This window comes from Hoplias malabaricus, chromosome 6 (genome assembly GCF_029633855.1).
Source record: "Hoplias malabaricus isolate fHopMal1 chromosome 6, fHopMal1.hap1, whole genome shotgun sequence".
Lineage (NCBI taxonomy): Eukaryota > Metazoa > Chordata > Actinopteri > Characiformes > Erythrinidae > Hoplias > Hoplias malabaricus.
Genome location: NC_089805.1, coordinates 34,053,406 through 34,076,950, shown reverse-complemented (window position 1 = coordinate 34,076,950; position 23,545 = coordinate 34,053,406). Strand labels below are relative to the sequence as shown.

The following is a 23,545-nucleotide window of genomic DNA, read 5'->3' as shown; positions in this document are numbered from 1 at the left end:
GTCATAAGGCCCCTGCAGCACAGAAAGATCAGGGCTCCCAGGATAACAGATCACAGTGTTGCATAGTCTTTCCTGAAAAAGAAAGCATGCAGGAACAGAAACCACAAGCAACTAATGCTTAAAGGAAAAAACAAATATGTTTCAGCGTAGACACATTATAATTCACGTGTCATTTCTTGGCTCCATACAGCTCATTTACAAATGTTCATATTGTTAACAATCTGCCTTGTGATTCTTGGTATATTCTCACCAGTGTTAGGAGTATAATTTAGATTTATTTATAACATGTTCATGGGTTAGGTTTAAATTTTGAAATGTGTGAAGTGGTTTAAAGTGAAGCTCACTGTTAGGTTAGATTTAAGGTTTTTTTAAATGAGTGTGTTACGTTTAGCGTTGAGTTATATTGATTGTAATTGGGGCATGTTTACAGTTTTCTTTGGTCTTAATCAGAATCTGTGACATGCTTTGCTCCAAATAACACTGATCAAACAACACAGCAACATCCTCACCTTGTCTGAATAGCCCTATTCAGACTGCCAGGTTTCAGCACCTTTTCCCTTAGATGAGAATGAGCCTTAGCTTTAGTCAGTGCACTACAGTGAGAAGTGTCAAGCCAAATCTCTGATTTTTAGCCATTTTCACTTCTTTCTTTTTCTTCTCCGTTTGTGTTCTTCGTGTTAACTCAGTAATTTTATTCCCCCATGCTGTTTGTGTTTGTTTTATTCACACTCTCACATAAATGCGTGTCCAGAGCTGTGATTGAAGACGAGGAGACGGGACAATCCTTAAGCCTCTGAACTTAATGTAAAAAGCAGTGCAAAATCAGAACATCTTGATTTATGCCATGTTTTCTTACTTAGGCTAACCACAAAAAAGCTACTGAATTGTTTTAGTTCGCAGTTTGTGATTTGTGATACCTAAATTAATGTGCAAACCCATCAAAACATTATTTGTTATACAATATGTGCCCTTTACAATATATTTAGTTGAAATTTAGTTTTAGACATGAAGATAAGTTGTGGTGAACTATGGACCTTTTTTTTCAGGCATGGATTGAGTTTGGCCGCATCAAGCTACCCCAGGGTCTTCACCCTAACGACCTGGAAGATGAGTGGGGTAAGCTGATCCTGGAGATGCTGGAGAGAGAAAAGTCACTGCGGCCGGCAGTGGAGAGGTGAAGAGCAGTATTACAACACATCTAATAAAGCTTTTTATTTCTTTTCTTTAAAGTAAGTGTTGTATACAGCAGTCTTACTGTCTTCTTTGGATTTCAGGCTTGAGCTGCTTCTACAAAAGGCTAATAAATTCCAGAATATGGCTGTGGACTGTGAGGAGAAACTCACACTTGCCAAGAACACATTACAGGCAGTGAGTAAAGCATAAGTTGAATATGTAGAATCAGCAATAGATTCTTTTCGATTTACATCACGTTGCTGCATAAATTGCAGATGGACATAAACATCACCTCCAACTTATGTTGTTATTTCCTCTTTGTAAAGTTCTCGCGTAATATCATCTAACCTAGCACAATACAGGCCCCTCGCCTCCATCTCCTTCATAGTGTTTTTCACCTACTGTCCTCTGTCTGGATTTCACACGTCATCGGAATCACAGCCTATTGCTTTCTTGTGCCATACGTTTTTAATGATAACTAGCAGTAATTCAAAGAGTGTGTCTGTGTGCGTTTCTGTGTGTGATGACAGGACCTGTCAAATCTTGAGAATGGGGAACCAGCACGTTGTGAACAGGAGCTGGGTGTATACCTGCAGGACTGCGAGGCTCTGGTCCGCCAACTGAACATGGACCTGCAGGTTCTCAGAGATGAGAAATACTACCAAGTAGAGCAACTTGCTTTCAGGTATGTGAAAGGGAGGGCACAGCAAAGGTGAATCACTGCTGGGAAAAATGTAGGACAAAAACGAAATATAGAGGATGAAAGGATATTTATCAGTGTGTTAGATGAGAATAGGACGCTTCAGAATCTACTGATCAAGTGTTGATTTACAAAGATGTTTTTCTTGTCCTTTGTGGCAACATCTGTGAAAATCTAAGTTATTATAATGATTATTACTATTGATTAAATTATCAGCAAAGTTGGCCTCATGAGTGTTTAATTGTAATTTAAAGCTGTCATACTTTTTGTATGTTCGACTGCATCTTAACTGACCCCCTGCTCTGCAGAGTGACACGTCTACAGGAGGAGCTGGTCTCCCTCCGGCTGCAGTGTTCCAGTGTGTACAGGAAAGGTCACTTCTCGTCCGGAGGGCTGCTGGGAGAGCAGACAGCTCAGAGGGGCTCAGCAGGCAGTCTGGCAACACTTGGAGCACAGACACTGTTAGGGGCTGTTGGCGCTGCAGCAACACTACTCAGACGCCCCATGACCCGCTCAGACCTGGTAGCCATGTCGTCGTCTGAAGACGAAGGGAGTTTACGCTTCATCTACGAGCTTCTGGGATGGGTGGAACAGGCGCAGGTCTGTAAGAGTGGGACATAGAGAAAGCTTCAAGTGAATCCACATTCACCAGTGTTAAATCAACACTATTATTGCTAAAATAATACTGAGAGTATTACAATTTGTGTTGGTTTAACACTGGTGAAATTGCTGTGTAAACAACCAATCACATTTACAATTTTTCCACCTTTCTCCAAATAATTTTCTAATAATTCTCAAGTTTGGACTAGAGCTGTGAATGGAGCCAAGGTACATACAAAATCCTGAGTATCATGTGTCGTCTTCAGAATGGAATGTGATGTTCAGACAAGTCCCAGACAAGCTCCTAATGTTATCTGAGTGAAATTAAAATTTAGGTAAATGTACAGGGCATTGTGGCAATGTACTGTATGTGTTTATTTTTGTGTGTTAGGAACTGCTGGAGCAGGCTGAATGGGGTTCAGATCTGCCCTCTGTTGAGCAGCACCTGCAGGATCACCACACCATCCACAAAGCAGTGGAAGAGCTGCTCCACAGTCTAAAAGAGGCCCGCAGCTATGAGGTACTGCCATTGCTCAACCGTATTAGGGAAAATACTCGTATTAGCGGAAAAAAATAATGGTTTCTCTCAAATCACACTAATTACACATTACTTTTACAATATTCTTTAATTCCCACAGTAATATTTAACACCTGGAAAGTATAAGAGGAATGCACAACAGTTTAGTTTAGTTTATGTGTCCTAAATAAACTATATAAGTGAACAAAATAAATTTAAGAGTGTTTAGGTCAGGTAGAGTTTATCCTTTTTTTTTAATGATAAGAAGTTAAATGTGATTGCAATAACCAAAATACAAAACATTAAAAATGGTCACTACTTCATTAATGCCTGCTGCCTCCCTTGTTCACTCTTCTTTTTCAGCCAAGAGTATCTCCCAACTTCAGAAGCAGTTATTCCGAAACCTTGTCCAAGCTGGAGAACCAGTACTGCAAATTACTTGTGAGTTTGTCTTTGTTGGTGCCCTGTGTGCAGGAATACAGAGAACCTGCATGTAATATGAACTAGAGACTGCATGGCACCAAGAGTGGTAATATGATTTATATTATACTGAGGCCATCAAATCACTATCAAATTGCAGGAGCATTCGTCATGGCGACTGCGTTGCCTGGAGAGCCTGCGCGCATTTGTGTCACATTGCACTGAGGAGCTCATCTGGCTGAATGAGAAGGAAGAGGAAGAGCTGGCCTTTGACTGGAGTGAGAACAACACCAACATGACTGCCAAGAGAGAGCAGTATGCTGTGAGTGACATTTGGTGTACACAGGAGACAAAAAATATTCTAGACAATTGTGGCCCATTTCCGTTTGTCATAGCTTATTTTTAATTGTAGCAGCAGTGTCCTGATTTACTTCTTTGCATCTTTGTATAATAGCCTTCAATGCCGTGATATTTTTCCCTCTTTAAGATGAAAGGAATCCGTCAGGGCCACTATATCTTCATAATTTAATTTAAGGGAATTTATTTAGCTTTTTTGTGGTTTTATAAGTTATTTTGATAGCGTATGTATCTTTGGAACCATAGCATAAAGCAGACACACTTTAGCCTGAGCTTAAATGTTTGTCATTCTCTCTCAGGAAATGAGGTCAGAGTTGGAAGAAAAGCAGGACGTTATGCGCTCCCTACAGGAAACAGCTGATCAGTTGTGTCAGGACAACCACCCAGCCAAACAGACCGTAGAGGTGGGTTCTCAGTTATCATGCATGACTGACCGAAACCATAAAGGGATTTTATCCAGCAAGGAAAATTTAGGATTAAAGAAACTGGAACAAAATCACTATGCTTTTATTTAACATGACCCAGACATACTCATTTTTCATTATACTTTCTGATTGTCATTCTAAATTCGACATATTTTTAAAGAAAGTCTTTTTGTGAATTATTTTAATGGTGCCATTTGCAACACTCACAGGCCTACAGTGCTGCCCTGCAAACACAGTGGCAATGGGTCAGAGAACTGTGTGTGTGTGTGGAGCAGCACCTCAAGGACAACACTGCCTATTTTCAGGTACAGAATATTTATATATATATATATATATATATAGTTAGTGCACATGTTTACCTGGGTGAAACACTTATGCTATGTTGCTTTGCACTCTGTTTGCAGTATATGGGTGATGCACGAGAGTGTGAGCTGTACTTGCGACAGCTTCAAGACACCATTAAAAGGCAGTACACCTGTGACAAAAACAGTAGACTAGGCAAACTGGAGGACCTGCTGCAAGACTCCATGGTAAGATTGTTGTCTTTGATTAAACATATGCATGTACACTAGAGCTACAAAAAGCATTTGGTAATACAGGAATTAATGTAATCACTGGAATGTTTGAAAATAATAAACAAATTCAGATAACCAACACTTTTATCACATTGGAAAAAAACAAATAAATAAAAAACAACAACAACAAATATTTTGTGTCGTTAACAATTCACACATCAGAAGTCTGGCACTCTGTACTGACAAATATCTTAAATATTCTTGGCTGAAGAAACACAATCATATTGCACTAGGTAATGAAGCAGACAGGAAGGAGATTAATGCATGATAAGGGGAGAAATATTTTTAGTGGCTTTAAACTTTATCATTACCCAGTGGTAGGATAAGCCTTTTTTATGTTTTGCATTAGTAAGTAGAAAGGTCTTGACATTTTCATATTTAAATATTTTAAAATGTTAATGTTTAGTAAATAATTAAAAAATTAAAATGTTTCATAGTGCTTTGAACATTAAAGCCATAATGAACTTACTCACACCCACATGGACAGGTTTGCTGAGCTGGCTTTCACCTGCCTAGCACACAGCAGATGGCTCTTCGAGGGAGGGCTGCCACAGCGGGCCTGAGCAGTTGGCATTTCCTAAATGGCCAAAAGGAGATGAGAAGTACAGTTGGAAGTGCAGGGTGTTTACACTGCTTTAGCGGAATGCACAAAATAGTACTTTTAGGAGGCACTGAAGGTTCAGCTGAGGAAGTGCAGTTGTACTCTTCTAGATTTACACTCTGTAAAGTAGTGTACATGAAGAAAGTGTAAAGTAATTTTAGTCGATTAGCAGGCAGTTTCATACAGTAGCTACAAACATTGGCACCTCTGGTAAACCTGATCAAAGCAGATCGGAGATACAAAATATTGGCGTAAAGATGTTCGCATGATATGCATAGGTTTAAATGTGGTTTGCTTCATCAAGTTATTTATTCATGAGGTCGTTTAACAATCCCACAGGAGGAGAAGGAGCAACTGATTGAGTACCGTAGTTCAGTGGCCAGCCTAGTAGGACGTGCAAAGACAGTGGTACAACTCCGTCCACGCAGTGCTGACTGCATTCTGGGTACCACCACGCCAATTCGTGCCATTTGTGACTACAGACAAATAGAGGTATGAAATACATAACTCCCACCCACACCACCTTGTTTCAGCTTGGCTCACCTGTCTTGCACTGTATTGAACCCTTAAGGACTGATCTATGGTCTGTTCTCCTTGGCCAGTGCTGAGGAGAACTTGATCCTAAATCAGTTTTAAGGCCATTTCTTGTGTGTTCCCATTCTGCCCTGCTCATACCCTGCCCTCAACTCCCTTTGGCTGTCCATCTCAAGGCACCAAGGAAGTACATTTTTTTTTTTTTTGTACAGTGAAACAAATGGACTGTAATCAGGTTTTCTCATATAGTGCATTCACAAATCCAAGAGCAAAGTATTAAAGGAAACTACTCCCACATTCTTTGATGGTACATGTGATCCCTCACAAAGCCTTAAAGAATATTGGAAGCATAAGACTAGATTTTAAGGAAAGGAATCACAGGAGAAGGTTTTTTTCTTTTTAGAATAAATCTCGAAGACTGCTGCTAACTCATCACTCTTGCTTTACCTTCTTCTTTAGTGCATTAAAAATGCCACCACAGCACAAGGAAGATGTCCGTTTTCTGAATTTTCAGCAGGTTGAAAATGTGCAAATGCATTTGGTTGCTGTCAGGTTTGATGTGACATGAGCTTTGAAAGTCTCTTGAATTAAATATCACCACCTCCAAATATCTGGCACATAGGGCAGTCTGCTGCCTGACTGCTGAGCCTCTATGGAGGCAAAAGTACCTTCGATTGAGCTATTTTCACTATTGGTGTACTGATGGAGAGTGTGTGGTCACTGAGATGGAAGCAGAGCGGCATGGTCAGGTGGAGGTGCAATGCTTACTGTCTGGATTGCAGCAGTGATGAACACATGCCATGCCCCACTCCACACATGCCACGTCCAGCTCATGAGAGATCTCATTCATACTCGTTTTTGTTCTGCTCAGTCATAAATATTCAGTCATGTGCCAGCCATTTTTTAAAAATAACTATAATCACATTTGTCACAGTTAGGTCGGGTCTTAACAATGCCCAAAATAATCTCTTTCTCCCCCCCCTTCCTCCTACCACCCTTTCTCTTTATCCCGACTTCCCCCCCTCCTGTTTACCCATTCTGTCTCTTTCCTCTTCCCTCTTTCCCTTCCTCTTGTGTGTCTGCGGGGCTGGCAAGGCCAACTCTCAGGTACTGCTGCTAATCGCTCTTTTAACTCTGCCCTCTGCTTTTTGACCTGGCTCTGCACACTCAGTTCAAATTTAACACTGTAATGCTCCTGCTTTAGCTTTAAACCCACTATCTCAGAATTGCTCAGACGTCAGTATTCAAATTCCTATTTAATATACTGCAATCTGCATTCATGTAAAAAATGAATAACAAGCAAATCAATTATAAATCTTTATACTAAAATATTTCCTTTGCTCTCTTAACCTAGTCAGTGCTAGCATGTTCATAAAGTACCAGCATATTGGAATGAAGTTTATATTAAATAAAACATTGAAACACTTAAATACATTGTAATTTTTCAATAAAAGGCAAAAAAAAAAATAAACATATGGAGCGGTACAACAAAAAAGCAGTAATAGCAATAAAATTAATAATAATTAAAAAAAAAAACAACCAAATGTTAACGTTTGGTGCTTGTTACCTCACTGTAGTTTCAGTCAAGAATTTTTGTTTTGGGGCATTACTAGTGAGAGATTAGAATTGCATTCGTTTAATCTGTAGTTCTCAGTCCTGGTCCTGGTGGGCCATTGCCCTGCACATTTTAGAGATTCCTCTGCTCCCAACTAAACTGATGTAGCTTTTGAACTAATTAGTGATCCCTTCAGAAGTTGAAGTGTGATATCTAGTGAGGAGAAAACTACAACCTGCAGTGGCCCTCCAGGACATGGACTGAGAACCAATGCCTTAAATGATCAACTTCTGACCAAATCCCTGTAGAATACAGATTCTAGGACACCAGCTGCAAAGTGTGAAATTAGCTTTCAACATATTAATTTTCTATAAATGTGAATTCACAAAAGTGAATTCTGCTACCCCATATCGTACTGTAGGGCAGTATCTACTTTGTGTGCAGGGGGCAGGGTGACAGGATGGGTGAGGCACCAGACTCTTCACACACACATCTCCCTTCTGATTTATTTGCTTAAAATGTCCGTCTTATTTTTCACAAATAGTTCACAAGCAGCTTAGAGCTAAGCTAAGGTAAAATAAAGCTTCAACAAAAGATCAACACAAACCCTTTTTGGATCTCCGGATAGTGTGCTGTTGCACAACAGATTTACACCTATGAATACTTACCGTAGTTCAAAGGAGATGTAAGAGAAACTGCATTGATACATTATACCTTAGTTTGGTTACCCATATGAGGCCCATTAGCATTAACATTTTATTTCCCATTATTTGCTTGATAACCTGAAATATATACTTTATTTAATCCACATTTTTTTATTTACGTTTTTGCTTATTTTTTTTTTATCTTACCTTCCATCCCTTCCCATTCCCCTTTCTCCCATCTCTCTCTCTCTCTCTCTCTCTCTCTCTCTCTCTCTCTCTCTCTCTCTCTCTCTCACTCTTTCCCTCTCTCTCACTCTCAGATAACAGTCAGTAAAGGAGAAGAGTGTGTGTTGGAGGATAACACTCAAAGGACAAAGTGGAAGATCATCAGTCCTACAGGGAATGAGGCTATGGTGCCTTCAGTATGCTTCACCATTCCACCCCCTAATCAGGAAGCCATTGAAACTGCAAACAGGTACAGCACGTTCACTGACACGAATTCCATGTGTACAGCCAATTTCATCTCTAATCTGGGTCCTGCAGTGACGCTCAGTGTGCTCACAAGACTCTTCTGTTTGTTTAAAGTACTAAAGCACTGAGAAATTATTGGTGGCTGTGCATAAATCTACATGATACCACATATAAACAAAGGTCATACCAAGACCTCCTAAGGTTGAGTTATTTTTCATGCATGTGGATTGAGCAGGAAGCTAATGAGATGTCATTTGTGTCTCCTGTCAATAGAATGGAGCAGCTCTACCAGAATGTAATGTCTTTATGGCACCAGTTGCATATGAACATGAAGAGTGTTGTAACTTGGCACTACTTGCAAAAAGACATCGGCAACATCTCCTCCTGGACCCTGGATACGGTCAGTATTTTAAATATATATTGATTGCTTGATTGATTGTTATATCGACCTAAACTACATTCATAACAGAGTAATAAACATTCAGTTTAATAGCTAAATAATATGACTGGAATTCAGGTGATAAAGCAGCTTTCTGACCCTACCATCTCTGTTTCTGTAGGTGCGTTCACAATCACCGTCTGATAGACAGCAGGCCCTAGAGAACTTGGATACCCATCTGGCTGACTTCCTGCAGGACAGTCATGAAAGTTCCCTTTTTGCTCTGTCTGAGAGGCGAGAACTTGAAAAAGAGGCAGAGAATTGTCGCCAGCACTGTCAAGCACTGCAGATTTCATTGGAGACAGGTAAGCAGGCAGACCTAGCACTGTGTGCTTCAGATGTGTTGACAAAAGGATCCAGAAATGTATTTTCAGAAGGGTTACGGTCATAATTAATTTTTGCTTTTTGTCTCTGTTGCTTTCTTTCTTTCTCTCTTTCTCTCTTTTCTCACGGCCTCAGTGGAGAAGGATGAATCATTATCTCGTTCATACCTCTCAGAGCTACAGAGTATCAAGTCTCATCTGCAGGAAGCAGAGCAGAGGCTGATAAGAGGCATGCAGGCTTCGCCTCCCAGTGGCTTGTCAGGAGATCGTGCCGACACTGCACTTCATATAGCAGAACAAGAGGTAAGATATTACTGTTTTAACAGCTCCCTCATCTGGCCAAGAAATGTTGTCATGTTTTTTTGTTTTGTTTTGTTTTTTTTTAACACACATTTTACATGCTATTGACAATTATGTTTGTATTCAAAACAGCTTATCGTGTATGAGGAGGTGTTTCTGTTAGTGTGCTAGGTAAAAGTGAACAGTTTTAGGGAAAATATTTTGTGCAATTTCTATTATTTTGAGCTCCAGACCTTTTTTCTCTCAAGACCAATTTTCAGACATTTCATTCAGGTTTGAGACTTGAATGTAGAAGACACAGAATATAGTACCAGTATTTCAACTTTGGTGTTCTGCTTTATTAGGTTAAACTTCTACCTTTTTAGGTCTTTGAGACATCATTAAATAATTGTCAAATAAATGTCCACTCACTTTCCACTCTGTTAGACACCTCATTTGTTCAACATGTAGATGTATTGTCAGACAGTAGCTCCTCTGCTGCTGTGTTGGTCATCCTCTAGTCCTTTATCAGTGGACACAGAACTCTGTTGGCTGGGGATTTTTGATTAGCGGGCCATTCTCATTCCAGCAGTGACACTACCAGCACTAACCATAGGGTCCTAACCATAAATCAGCAGGGGAATTAGGGAGAAGAAAGTATGTAGGGAAACAGATGGACTAAAGTCTTTAATTGTTTAACCACAAAGAGCTCCTCTATGGTCAGTGGACCCGATAAAAAGGAAAAGGAGTGTAGATGTAAATATGATTAGATTTTTCATTTGTAAAATGGTTTGAAAACTTTAGAATTATTAGGAATTGCTAAAGCCAGCAGTCAGATTATGGGATGCCTTTAAGTATTTTTATTACAGCATTTTTCACTCTAAGTGTCTCCAAATAAGAGAATATTCTCAGTGTCATAAATGACTGATATTTGTTTTTCTTTTACCTGCAGAAGCTACAGCAGGATCTGAAAGGTCTTCAGTCCAGTCTTGGTGACGTGTCCCGTCGATGTGTAAGCTTCTTTGAGGACAAGCCCACTTCATCCAGTGTGCCTCTGCTTCGCTCCGAGCTCAATCTGGCTGTGGAGCAAATAGAGAGACTCAACTCACTGTCCTCAGTCTATCTGCACAAGTCAGTACAAATAGATGTGCACACATTCTCTCAGACAACAGTTTCTCATTCCATTTTCTTTAAATGAGGTACAAACCCTTTCCTCTCAGGCTAAAGACAGTGGACGTATTGACGAGAAGCTTAAAAGCAGCTGAGAGTCAGTTGAAGAAGTATGAGGGCCGGCTCAGTGAGGAAGACATTGTTCCTGCTGACACCAGTGCCATTCAGGCATTGAGAGAACAACTAAAGGTGATGCATATTAGCATAAGTACAGTTCACCATTTACATTGCAAACATGCCATTCCCTTTCTTTCACTATCAATCTTTTTTTCCAGAAGTGGCATGTGGAGCTGAATGAGCAGGATCACATCTTCCAGTCTCTAAGTTCTGAAGTGCAGTGGGCCCAGGAGGCAGGCACTCAGCTCAGCCAACTGCATCCTGACCGCAGTCCAGAGGTAGACCGCTACCAAGAGAAAGCCCACCAGCTCACAGAGAGGTGGAATGGAGTTCGTAGACAAATGGAGACACGGTAAGTCATTTTACAGGTGAATGTTTAATGGATAGAAGAAGCTGGAGAGGGAGAGTGGTGTAAGGGTGTTTTATAGAGCTGTAAGAATGGCTGATCATCATTAACTGATCAAAGAGTAAAATTGGTATGTTTGAAAATATACAGTTAAAACGTATTATAAAGATAGGAATTAATAAACAAAAGAATTGTATCTCTTTTTGTATATGATTTAAATGTTTTTTTGAGTTGTATATGATTTTGACCAGTAACAACCATTGTGTATATGTGTGTTGTAAAGGCAAGCTGATCTGGAAATGCTGGGCTCAGTGCTCCAGCAATACAGAGAGGGTCACTCTGCTCTAATTAACTGGATTGAAGAGACCACAGAGAAACAGGAGAACACACAGCCTGAGCAGAGCGACAGCAAAGCACTGTCCGAACAGCTTGCACAGCAAACGGTGCGTAAGAATCTCACAGGTGCTCCCTGATATTTTTCAAAATCAGAACAGATATTGATTAAATAAGGTACACTTATAAGGATTACTTTCTTGGCAGTAACTCACAGAAGGTTATAATGATTAATTAATAAATTAATAATAAAATAAATCTTTAAATGTAAAATACCAGCTCTGTTTATGTTAAGGAGACAAACTGTCCCAAACCCTCTCATTTAAAAGAAAATCTTTGAAAGTCACTTAAGAGCGGCCCTAAATGTGCACAGCATTCTTACACCTCACACATACTGCAATAAATGCAAATGTTGTATTGTAATGAACTGTATCTCTACAGGCTTTGGTGGCTGAGATTGAGCAGAACCAAGTCAAACTGGATGAGTGCCAGACCCACTCTAAACATTACTGTACTGCTGTCAAAGTAAGCATGCTTTCAGAATGGACTGATTCAGATACTGTTACCTGTGCTTTTTCAGGCAGCCCTCATGAAACTATTTTCTCAAACATCTATTCTCAGATATTATTTCTGTCTCCATGTTTGTTTTTTAGGACTACGAACTGCAGCTCATGACATTTAGAGCTTTTGTAGAATCAACGCAGAAGTCACCTGTGAAAAGGAGAAGGATGCATTCTTCATCAGACGCCATAACTCAAGAAGTAAGAAAGGACACAATGAATATGAGCCAGGGTGGTGGCAAGCATGTTTGTTTTCTTCATGGATTGATTCAGTTAGTGATTTAAATTGGCTTCCTGTAATGCTGAGCCTGTTTGCCTTTCTAGTTTATGGATTTGCGCACACGTTACACAGCTCTGGTGACCTTGACAACTCAGCATGTCAAGTACATAAGTGATGCATTACGGAGACTCGAAGAAGAAGAGGTATTTATTGAAGCTCTCTAATCTTGCAATTGTTTGACTTAAAAATTTATTTTTTTCTATTCTTCGTATTACATTAAAGGGGACAAAAAAAAAACATTCATGCACAATAATTTGTTTATCTGGAGGTTACCAACCATCAAACTGGAATAATACGAACCAGTGTTTGTGGGCTGCCTAAGTCCGAATACTTGGGATAAATGAGATATTCTTATTTTGCTCATATTCCTTCAAGTGCAAAGGCTTTAGAATTGCACTGCCTCCTTTATTTCAGAGCACAAAGACGAGGTTATACAAAGCGAAGCAAACACGAGCACTGCGAATTTAGAGTACTGAAATTGGGACATGTGAATGGAGAACAAAGAGAACTATTCAACAATGTGTAAAAAACAGATACTGCTCACTGTGGTGTGCTTACTTTGGGGTAAACAGTGGCTCTTTCTCTTATAAAGGAACAGGCACTCAAACTGGACATTCTGAACAGGGCTATTTAGACAAGGTGCTGTGATGTTTGATCCTTGTGATGTTTTCAACAAAGCATTTCACAGATGTTTTATAAAGACCCCGGTGCTAACATGTGGAAAGGGTGTGTAATATGTCCCCTTTGACTGTCACAATGAAAATGTACTTCTCTGAACAGAAACAAGTTGAAGAGGAGAGACAGGCCCATGTGGGCCAAGTCTCTGAGCTGCTAGGCTGGGTTAAGGGTCTCCAGGAGAGAGCTGCAGGACAACCTGAGCCATCACTTGCTGTGCAGCAGGTATGATTTGTTTTCCTACCTCTATCTTAAAATAGGGCACCTAACATCTAGCTGCTTGTGTGTATGTGTGTGTTTGCTACCACAGATGGGTTAAATGTGCAACTTTTTAAATGTGCAACTTTCTAAGATTGTACAAGCACAAAGAAAATGCACTTTTTTGTTATGTTTATTTATTTGCTTTTATATTCTTCTCTCCTTGTTCAGGCAATGAATGAACAGTTAGCTGCTAAAAAAGAAGAAATAGCAGAAGCTATCAAGAGATCGGAGGTCTTCCTTCTGTCAAAACAGGCCAGCAAGTGAGTGTGGTACTGCCTGGCACTCATTCAATACATGATTTGTGTTGTGTTTTTGTGTTTTCATTTATATTTTTTGAGAAATATGACATTGTACTGTTGTATCTTACTTTTTATTTAGGTTATCTGCTGAAGAGCGTGCCCAAGTGACATCACAGCTGAATGAGCTGACTGCTACCTATAACCAGCTATGTGACAGTTCTTCTGCAAAGCTTCAACAGCTGGAAGAACAACTTGCCAAAGAGGAGAAACAAAAGGTAGAGTGTACAGTGAATACAGGGGCAATGGCTGCCAAAATGAGTTTAAAAAACAAAATGCTTGCAAAACAGTGCTTCTGTTCTGTTGCTTTATATGGTTGCCATCTGTTAAAGTTTCAAACCTGCTAGAGTGATTGTACACAATTGCGTGTGTGCGCGTGTGTATACACGTGCGTGTGTGTGTGTGTGTGTGTGTGTGTGAATGTGTGTGTGTTTGTAGGAGAAAGACTCAGTACTGCATGTTATATGTTGCTTTTCACATCTGTTTTTGACATCCACATTACCTCCATACATAGATTTGATTTGACATAACATCATTTTTTTAACAGCATGGAGTGAATACCTCACTGTTCACAGCATGCCTGTGATCATTTCACTACAATCATAATTTGCCATCTTCATCCAACACATCTGCCTTTTGCTACTATGTAGCCTTATAGATTAAAGGAGTAGCAATTCTAAGCTCATTGTCAGAGTAGTTTAAGCATTACAAGAGGAGTGCACACATCCAGTCCTGGAGGGGTGAAATCCAGCATGGTGTAGTGATTGATTTTTCTACCCACACACACCTGATTCAGCTCAGCTTTTAATTACAAGGTTTACAGATGGGTTTTGTTTCCACTGACCCTACTGGAATGGATTTGACACTGAAATAATACATAAAACATGTCATTTAGCACAGTTTATATATATATATATATATATATATATATATATATATATATATATAAAATGAATTACCTTGCTTAAGTAAGAGAACATCCACTATGTGCCTTCTTTTAAGTTTTTATTCTTTTTTTGAAGTCACGCTTTAAGTTTTTCAATCCAATCTATTTTTCCAGGTCTGTAGCACTTAAGAACTACTTATGTTCTGGTTCTTATATCTAAGTACCTCTAATTTCATTCAATAAAATTGGAAATTGACCTTAGTTACGTCATAAATTTCCTCACTCTAATTTTTGTGTAGGTGGATTATCTTTTATATAACATCACATGTTTTGACAAATTAAAATGTGGGAATTGAATAAATGAAGGGTGGCCTCTGACTTTTGCACAGTAATTAATGTCCATGTTCATAGTGCATATGTATAATTTTACTGCTACAATCCCATATCTATTATTTTTAATTATGATTGTTTTTTGCATCACATATCACTGCATAATGTATAGGTAAACATGTACATACATAGTCTATGTCTGCGTTCTGTCAAATATATAATCTCATGCTGATGTTTGTAGTGTGTAATCATACATAATCAGTGTTACATGTATAATATATGGTATTTGTAGTATACATATGTAAAAGGAAATGTGGATATGTAAATATGAAACATTTGCACACTTTATAAATAGTACTAAGTATATTTAATTGAGATGGTTGTATTTTGAGCACCAGAGGGCAGCTATGCATACCCACACGTTTGAGCATGATGTGTCCAGGTCACTGCTGTGTACACGCATTTGCGTGTGTGTATGTCTGTGTGATTGAATGTTTCTAGTCTTTGTGTTTAAAACAGTAATACCGTGTGAAGATTAATCAGCATTTTGCTTCAAAACCACTAACAGCTGCTGGGAAAGATATCGTGATAAATTAAATCAGTAGTTAGATAGAGCAATTGAGTTTTCAGGTTAATTGACTCAAAAATTAGGAGTTTAATGGGTACAAAAATAGGTAAGTCCCAAAACTCTAACAGAACAAGATGATGATAAGGAGACATTAAATGAAAGCCTGTAGCTATAGTTGGGATTTCGAGTCAAATCATATGAGATATGGAAATAAATTAATCACGCGTAAAAGTTAAGATTACAAATTTAAAAGCAATGTCAGACAGTTAGGGTCCCATGCAGTATCTCAGGCAGATGGAGGGTGGCATGCAGACCGCTAACATCCAGCTTCTCACCTTGTTGCACCTCAATCTGCCGAGCCGTCGGCCTATCTATTTGTGTGCGTCTAAGGACCTACCACATACGGTAAGTAGTGCTCGCTTTCTCTCTTACCGTTGCTTCATTTCTGACCTGCCACTTTAAAATGAAGTGTTTGTCTTCTCTTTTTCTGGGGGGGTTTGGTTTGGTATGTTTGTTTTTTGCTATCCTTAAAAAGTATTTATACTTTTGTGTATATCAGTATTTTAGCAAGTTTGTGCATGTGAGTGCTTCATGCTTTGTTGCTTTTGAACAAGGTTTTCTTGCATGTGATATTTAATTTGTCTGTTTTTTTTTTTTAATGATCATGTTTTGTTTGGTTTGTTAAAAATAGACCAGGGTTTGTATTTTGGGGTTAAAACATTTACATGTAACTGCAAAGTACAAAATTGTGATTGATTTGCATGCTTGGGTTGGGTATATTCTGTCCTTTACTGGTTATATGTTCTACTTTACTGGCTTGATTTTAATTTAAATGTAAAAAATAATAATAATCTACCAAATATTGTACTGAAAAACATAAAGGGCCAGGTGGTGTTTTTTTTTTTTTTGTTTTTTTTTTTTTTTTAATCATGATTTTGCAAGTGTACTGAAATATTTTATTCCTTTTTTTTGTAGTGTCACAAGACCATCGCTGGAGTAATTGACCTTGGCACGATGGAGCCCTTTCCAGTTTTCCAGTCAGCACACCGTGGTCTTATAGACCAGGAGACATGCCATGTGCTGCTGGAGGCACAGCTGGTCACAGGTGGTCTATTACAACCTGATTCCCCTCAGAGGCTTTCATTAGAAGAGAGTCTTGCCTCTGGTCTAATCAACAGCTGTACATACCAGTCACTACTAGTATTAGAGACTGCACTTTGTCTTGTTCAGAAGTTAGAATTCAAAGAGAGTCAACTTATACCAGTTGCTGCTGCTATGGAGGAGGGTCATATAAAAGAACAAATTGCGCTTCGTATTTTGGAACTGCAGTTAGGCACGGGAGGATTCCGAGATGCTTCAAATAATGAAATTGTCAATCTTGAAAATGCTATGAAGAAGGGGCTGCTCTCAGCTGCTGTTTACAATAAATTAAGATCCTGTTTTGATCGTCGAGAACTCATTGATCCTAATACAGCAGAAAAACTGAACATGATGGAGCTCCATGAGCGATGTGTTTTGAATCCAGAAACAAACCTATTTCTGTTGCCAGTCAGCCAACAGTCGAGGGGAACACTCTGTTTACGTTCTGGCAGAAAGGTAGGCATTTTCCGTGCAGTTCAAGAGGGACTGATTGACCGACACGTAACGGTTAGACTTCTGGAGGCTCAGTTGTTTGCAGGAGGCATTGTTGATCCACGCTCTGGGCATCGACTGACAGTAGATGAAGCTGTGAGGTATGGCCTCATGGATCAGGATCTGGCCTGTGCTTTTCTGTCTCATCAGTTACAGGCAGGTGGAATAATAGACCCAGTCAGTGGAGAGCGCCTGGCATTAGATGAAGCAATCCAAAGAGACCTTTTATCTTCACGCATGGCCCTACGTGTGCTGGGATCTCTGTTGTCTTTTATGGGCATACTATGGCCAGAATCGGGGGAACTGCTTTCTATCTCTGAAGCTCTACAGCAAGGTGTCATCTCAGGGGAGCTTGCCAAGAATGTCCTGAGCAAACGTCATTCTGTTGGTGCAGTTTACTGTCCAGAAAGTGGTCAAGTGATTCCGCTGGCCAGAACTGTAAAGACACTGGGAATAGAAATGAAAATGCTAGAAGAGATAAAGGTTCCTGATGTTTTGTCAGACTTGATCCAGACTAGATCCCTAAATGTGAGCCGCTGGAGCACATCCTCTTCATCGCCATCATCCTCTTCACCTCTTCCCTCACCACAAAACTTTGACTATAACACTTCCTTTTTGGAAGGAGGAGGACCAGAAGAGCAGGCTAAACACCAGCTACTCTCTTACATAATGACACACAGCTATATTAATGCTTGCTCAGGTGAGCGTCTTGTCTTGCTAGAGCCTGAGCTGTTGAAGCTTATTGGTGCAAGTAAATCAACACAACACCAGATCAGACCTGAACCTAAGTTGGAAGAGCCATCTGAAAGAATGGAGTCTAGTTTCAATGTGCCATTTAGTGAACAAAGTAGTCTTGAAAATCGTTCAAATGTATATAGAACATTTGTAACTGATAATGCCATTTGTGAAAATGAAAAAGGAAAAAGTACAGATGAAAAAGTTGTTGCTTTGGATGAATCAAGCACCACTAACAAAACTGTAGTGAAGCTCTCAGATACAGACTTGCAAATAGCAGAGACTTTACATGATGAACAGAGACTACCTTCATTTCAAAACCAGATGAGCAATATACCAGCAGATTCTGTTTTGGACTCACCAGGGACAGTGGTGGAAGTAATAAATAGAGATGAATTCCTGGGCCTCTCTGAATCAGAGCCCCAGTTTAAAGTTGATCTGCCTAAATTAGAAGAGTGCTTACTTGAGGACAAAGTAGAGACTGCACCATTTAAAAAGAATGATTTAAATACAAGATCAGAGAAGATCACTGTCGATACTTCATTGGATAATGAAAGAAACACAGAAGAAAGTCAGTATGGTCAAGGTGACCTAAAGGACAAATTAGCAATGGCTAAAAATGAGGATGTTGAATTGCAAAACCAAGCCAAAATAACCGATGTCTCTCATATCTCAGAAAAAAAGAATACAGACAGGAATACTGAGAAACCAGACCTTTCAAAACTGACAAAGTATGTGGAACAGAGTGATGACAATGCAGAGCTTGAGCACATGGCCACAGAGTTATTGGAATGTGGTCTACTTACTGATGGAACCCAGAAGTTGTTGCTGGATGAGGCTGTATGCCAGGGTTTGATCCCAGGTCACACTGCTGTAAAACTAATGTCAAAGGCAGGGTTATTTGGAGGTTTTCTGGATGCAAATAGTTGTGAGTCACTGAGCATTGACGATGTAATGCAGCGAGGCTTTCAAGATGAAGACTTGGCAATCAGTGTTCTCCAGTCAGAGAAGACTCTTTCTGGTGTGATTGATGTAGAACATGGTCAGATCTGCTCACTGAAGGATGCTGCTCAGAAAGGGCTTTTGGACTCTGACACGGTAGTTGGACTTCTTGAGGCTCAGGTTGTTTCTGGAGGAATTGTTGACCTTCATAAAGGCACAAAAGTGTCAGTTAACCTTGCAGCAAATCTTGGGCTGATAGAAGAGGACCATACAGAGAATCTGCTTGCATTGGAAAAGTCATGCCTTGGAAAGACATCAGAGCCACATGCATCTAATAAAAAATTTACATTACAACTTCAGATGGATGGTGTATTGGACCCCAAAACAAAACAGCCACTGCCTCTACAGTATGCCATTGAACAAGGCATTATTGATTTTGAAGAAGCCCAGCATATCCTGATGCAACAAGTGGCTGAAGGTGGACTTGTGCATCATGGCTCTGGTGTTCGCCTCACTGTCACAGATGCAGTACAACAAGGTCTTATCGACAAGTCATTAGTGCCAAAACTGGAAAAATTGGAGAAGCCTTGTAAAAAGCACAATCAGTTTAGTTCAGATCAGGTTACTGTCCAGGAATTTGTTGGTTTCATTTATGATGGTGTTTCAAAGAGCAGGCTTACACTGACTGAAGCTGTTTCAAATGGTATTATTGATGCAGAAACTGCAGATAAAGCTATGGCTTCTCCAAGTGTAAGAATGGGATTTTTGGACCCTCACAGTGCACGTATCGTGCCTTATTTAGAGCTTATTAAACAGGGAAAAATTGATATTGAGACAGGCTGTCGATTCCTTGAAGTGAAACCCTTCAGGGGTGTTCCACACAAGCAAAATGATTACATGATGACAGTGCCAGAAGCAGTCAAGACTGGACACGTTGATTCCATTCCAGCACTGAGAGTATTACAATCTCAGGCAGATTCTGGAGGAATAATAGACATTTCAAATGGAACACGGATATCCATTCCAGAAGCTGTTGATAAAGGCCTTGTTGAAAAGGATGTTGCCAAAGTTATTGCTTCAAACCAGTTAATGCAAAGGGGACTTGTTAACCCTGCCAGTGGGCAGAGGGTTTCTGATCTTAAGAAGGCTGTTCAAGAGGGGCTCATCTCTAAAGAAATGGTTGCAGACCTTAACTTAGGCTTTCTGGATGAACCAAACTTGAAAGTGGAATCCTCTGGGTCATTAGGTTTTTCAACAAATGGACATACACATAGTCCTCTTAAGGTTCAGGACGATGGGTCAACACAAGGCATTCGTACACAAAGCCCTGATGAAAGCCCAGAAGCAAGTGCAACAAATTGTTCTGAATCAAAAATTACTCCCTATAAAGTTTCTGAGTGTCCTGAAGAGGTATTGGAGCACTGTGAACCATTTGAAATGGAAGAACAAGTGTGCAAATTTATTTGTTCAAGTGATTTGGAGAAAAACTTTAACCCAAAAACAGAAATGCAACATCAACTCAGTCAACTTGAGATTCAACCGGTGTCTGAGACAGAATGTGAAGATGGGATGAAATATGGCACTACAACCACATCTGACCATACCCCAGAGCCAAACAGCCAGATAAAGCCTGAAGATGAAATAATGACTAGCAAAACATACACACCCTCTAAAATCTGTGAAAAGAGTGGTTACAAGTTTGCCGTAGATTCTACACTTAAGTTGCATGATGGAAAATCCCTACACTCAGAGGAAACTATTATGCAGATAACCAAGGCATCAGAACAGCAGTCTTATGATGCTACAATGGCAATTTGCGAAGGCAAAGAAAACAATGAAAATAGAAGGAACACAACCTTATTTCTTCAGGAGGAGAAGCTGAAGGTGCCACGGAAAAAGAAAGGGAAAGGTAAAAATACACAGGGTAGAATGGATACAGGAACAGATGAAGAGTTGGGTGTTAATCCTCTGAATGTGGTGTCACCATTACAGAATGCTGATGGGAACAAAATTTTAGATGTTGATAAGGATTCTGTTAAAGAATGTGTGAAACTAGAGAAGGATGTAAAGGAGGAGATGGAGTTTATAAATGTTCCAAAAATGAAAGTATCACCTGAAGAGAATGTGGACAATGAAATCTTAAAAGAGGTTAAACCGGTTGACCATGTAGAGGTCCAAGGAGATTTTGAGGTTGAACAAATGTGTGAATTAACACCTGTAGAGAGAACTGCAAGCAACTTAATAACAGAAAAACTGAGCATTGATCAACAAACTGTCAAAAAATTAAGGTTTGGAGTACAGTTGGATGAGCCTAAAGAAGATGTAACCTCATCTGTGAAGATCACTGAGAATAAGACTGGAAAATACATGGACACTAATAAAACCTCAGTTCCTGAAAACGTGGTAAAGATGGAAGAAAGCATTGAAAGAAAGTCTGGAAACGAACCTGTTGGTGCTGAGCAAAAAATGGAAGAATCTGAGAAATCTGAAAGAGAGAACGAACAAATTTTGGAGGTTCGGAAGATTCCACATATGAATGTAGCCTCACTAGCAGAGAGAATGGAGGATAAGGCAAGAAAAAATGTTGCAGCTATTGATCAAAAACCTGTTGAAGATATGGAAATACACAGTGAGGCTAAAGCGGACTTGGTAGTTTTAGAGTCTCCAAGTTTGAGCAGGACTCAAGTTGAGGGCATTGAGAACAAAGGTAGGAAAGAATTTGTTGGTCAGGCATCTGTTGTGAAATTAGAGAGCGAAGACACAGTTGATTTAATGGTTCATATGGCTCCAAATATAAGTAAAGATACACTTGTAGAGGGCATGGGCGAAAACATTGTAATCACTGATGAAAAATCTGTTAAAGATGTGGTTGTAAAAACTAAGGGTGAGGTGGAAAATGAGTATGCATTTGGTGATGGTGTTGGTGTTGTAGACACTGAACATAAATCTGTTGAAAAAGAAGAGAAAGTAGCCAAACAAGTGTTGACAGGTGTACCTGAAGCAAGTAATGTTATTGTAGGTCTAACTGGGTTTGTACAGCAGACAGAAGATGTGGAGGAAGTAAATGTCAATGTCCATAAACAACCTACTGAAGGTGATGGAGATATAAATATTGGAGAAAGAATGTCAAAGGTTGAGCCTATAGGTCTGGAGGATGACTACAGCAACAGAGAAAATGAGTTAAAATACCCACTGCATCACCAAGTCATAAATGCATCAAAACCAGAGGATGCCAAAGAAGTAGATGTTTCTGAGGCGTGTATTCCAGAGCAATTGGATAAGAAGAAGAAAAAGAAAAAGAGGAATAAGAAAAACAAGCAAATATTGCAGTCTGTGGCAAATGCTGAAGTTGAAGCAGAAGAAAGCATTGGTGTTGTCCGAGATGAAAGTGAGAAATCATATGTGGTAGAAAAAGAAGCGATGAAAGAGCCTCAAAAACTTTCCAAAACACAGCTGGAAAAGGAGGCACTTCTGTTGAAAGCTAAAGAAAGCATTCTAAGGAAAGTCTTTGAGCGAGGTGTCACTGAGAAACAAGCCGCTGAAGAGTTAGAAGCGTTGCGTCAAGGGTCTGGTAAAGAACGACATATGGACACATGGGACGTATCCAAGGAAGAGCAGGAGAGCACTGCTGTACCTACAACAGCACACAAAACACAAACAACGCAAGTAAATAATGAAAAGTTAATATCCGAACATGTTTCACCACAAAAGGATTTCAGTCTAACTAATATATCCCCTGCATCTGTACATGTTACTGCATCTGACTTGGGCACAAAGCAAGATTTGACCCTTCATGAAACCACTCACGTTTCTGAAGACATCAGTGGGCAAAGACTGATACCTGTTAATAATTTAGATGAGAATGACGAATTGAGAACAACAGGAGAATGTAATGCTGTTCCACTTTGTGGGAAAAATGAGAAGCTGGCAGTAAATGCATCTTTTATCACTGAGCACACAACCACAGCTTTTGTTGAGAGCAGTGAAGATAGTAAAGCAGATTTTGATAAATCGATGCCTCCAGTCAAAACTGAGGCCGGTTCTATAGCTGTACCACAGAATAAATTTGCAGAGACTAAACCTGAGAAGCTGAAAATAAACTTGCAAGTAAGTGATCAATTGTATACCACTCCTACAGAGGGCAATGAAGATATTAAATCAGATTTCAATAAATATGTGCCTGCAGTCATATTGTCTAAGGATCAGGTTGCTTCAACACTAAGTGAAGTTGACAAACACCCCATTAAAACAAGAAGTGCAGAGCAAAAGGTGCGTCTTAATGTAAACAATGAGACTAGAGATGCATCAGCCCTAGAAGGAACAACAGACTATCTAGAGGCACAGCAGTCTCAGTCAGAGGATATACCAGAGTCTGATACAATAAAATGCTGGGAAGAGGTGGAGGAAGAAGAATATGAAGAGGATGTTGAAGAAAAACAGGTTGATGAACCAATGAAAAAACAGAGAACTACTTCACAGATAAGCAAGGTAAGCAGTTATTAACAACCTTCTATTTTGACTTCACATCAGCTATGGGGTAATCGGGTAATGTAGTCTGCTTAAAGTGGAGATTCTTATTCTAATATTTTTCTTTCTTAGTCCTCTTTGTATCGCCAAGAGTGTCTAGAACATGACCAGAACATTCTAGCACTCCTCTCCATGGTGAGGCACACTGAGGTACGTCTTAAACAGCAACAACAACTATCCATAGGTCGGAGTCTTATAGCACTTAATGACATCATCACACAGACAGAGGTAAGTTCCATCAGGTTTAGGTTACAGTGCAGAAATAGTAATATAT

At 39.6% G+C, this 23,545-nt stretch overlaps 1 protein-coding gene across 2 annotated transcripts in view; it reads left to right on the top strand.

Annotated features, from left to right (window-relative positions):
• macf1a (microtubule actin crosslinking factor 1a) overlaps positions 1–23,545 on the top strand; it is a 152,952-nt gene that overhangs the window by 71,120 nt on the left and 58,287 nt on the right. Inside the window, exons 12-38 of one of the 2 annotated variants that reach the window (XM_066673522.1) lie at positions 1,047–1,174; positions 1,275–1,368; positions 1,704–1,858; positions 2,182–2,473; positions 2,865–2,993; positions 3,354–3,431; positions 3,571–3,732; positions 4,067–4,171; positions 4,402–4,497; positions 4,597–4,722; positions 5,708–5,860; positions 8,422–8,576; positions 8,846–8,972; positions 9,133–9,316; positions 9,471–9,637; positions 10,566–10,744; positions 10,834–10,972; positions 11,059–11,252; positions 11,530–11,689; positions 12,021–12,104; positions 12,233–12,340; positions 12,464–12,562; positions 13,200–13,319; positions 13,524–13,615; positions 13,734–13,869; positions 16,411–23,232; positions 23,344–23,499. In XM_066673522.1, coding sequence (XP_066529619.1) covers positions 1,047–1,174; positions 1,275–1,368; positions 1,704–1,858; positions 2,182–2,473; positions 2,865–2,993; positions 3,354–3,431; positions 3,571–3,732; positions 4,067–4,171; positions 4,402–4,497; positions 4,597–4,722; positions 5,708–5,860; positions 8,422–8,576; positions 8,846–8,972; positions 9,133–9,316; positions 9,471–9,637; positions 10,566–10,744; positions 10,834–10,972; positions 11,059–11,252; positions 11,530–11,689; positions 12,021–12,104; positions 12,233–12,340; positions 12,464–12,562; positions 13,200–13,319; positions 13,524–13,615; positions 13,734–13,869; positions 16,411–23,232; positions 23,344–23,499 — 10,440 coding nt within the window. The remainder of the gene's footprint in view (positions 1–1,046; positions 1,175–1,274; positions 1,369–1,703; positions 1,859–2,181; positions 2,474–2,864; positions 2,994–3,353; positions 3,432–3,570; positions 3,733–4,066; positions 4,172–4,401; positions 4,498–4,596; positions 4,723–5,707; positions 5,861–8,421; positions 8,577–8,845; positions 8,973–9,132; positions 9,317–9,470; positions 9,638–10,565; positions 10,745–10,833; positions 10,973–11,058; positions 11,253–11,529; positions 11,690–12,020; positions 12,105–12,232; positions 12,341–12,463; positions 12,563–13,199; positions 13,320–13,523; positions 13,616–13,733; positions 13,870–16,410; positions 23,233–23,343; positions 23,500–23,545) is intronic. The other variant, XM_066673523.1, reaches the window with a different exon arrangement.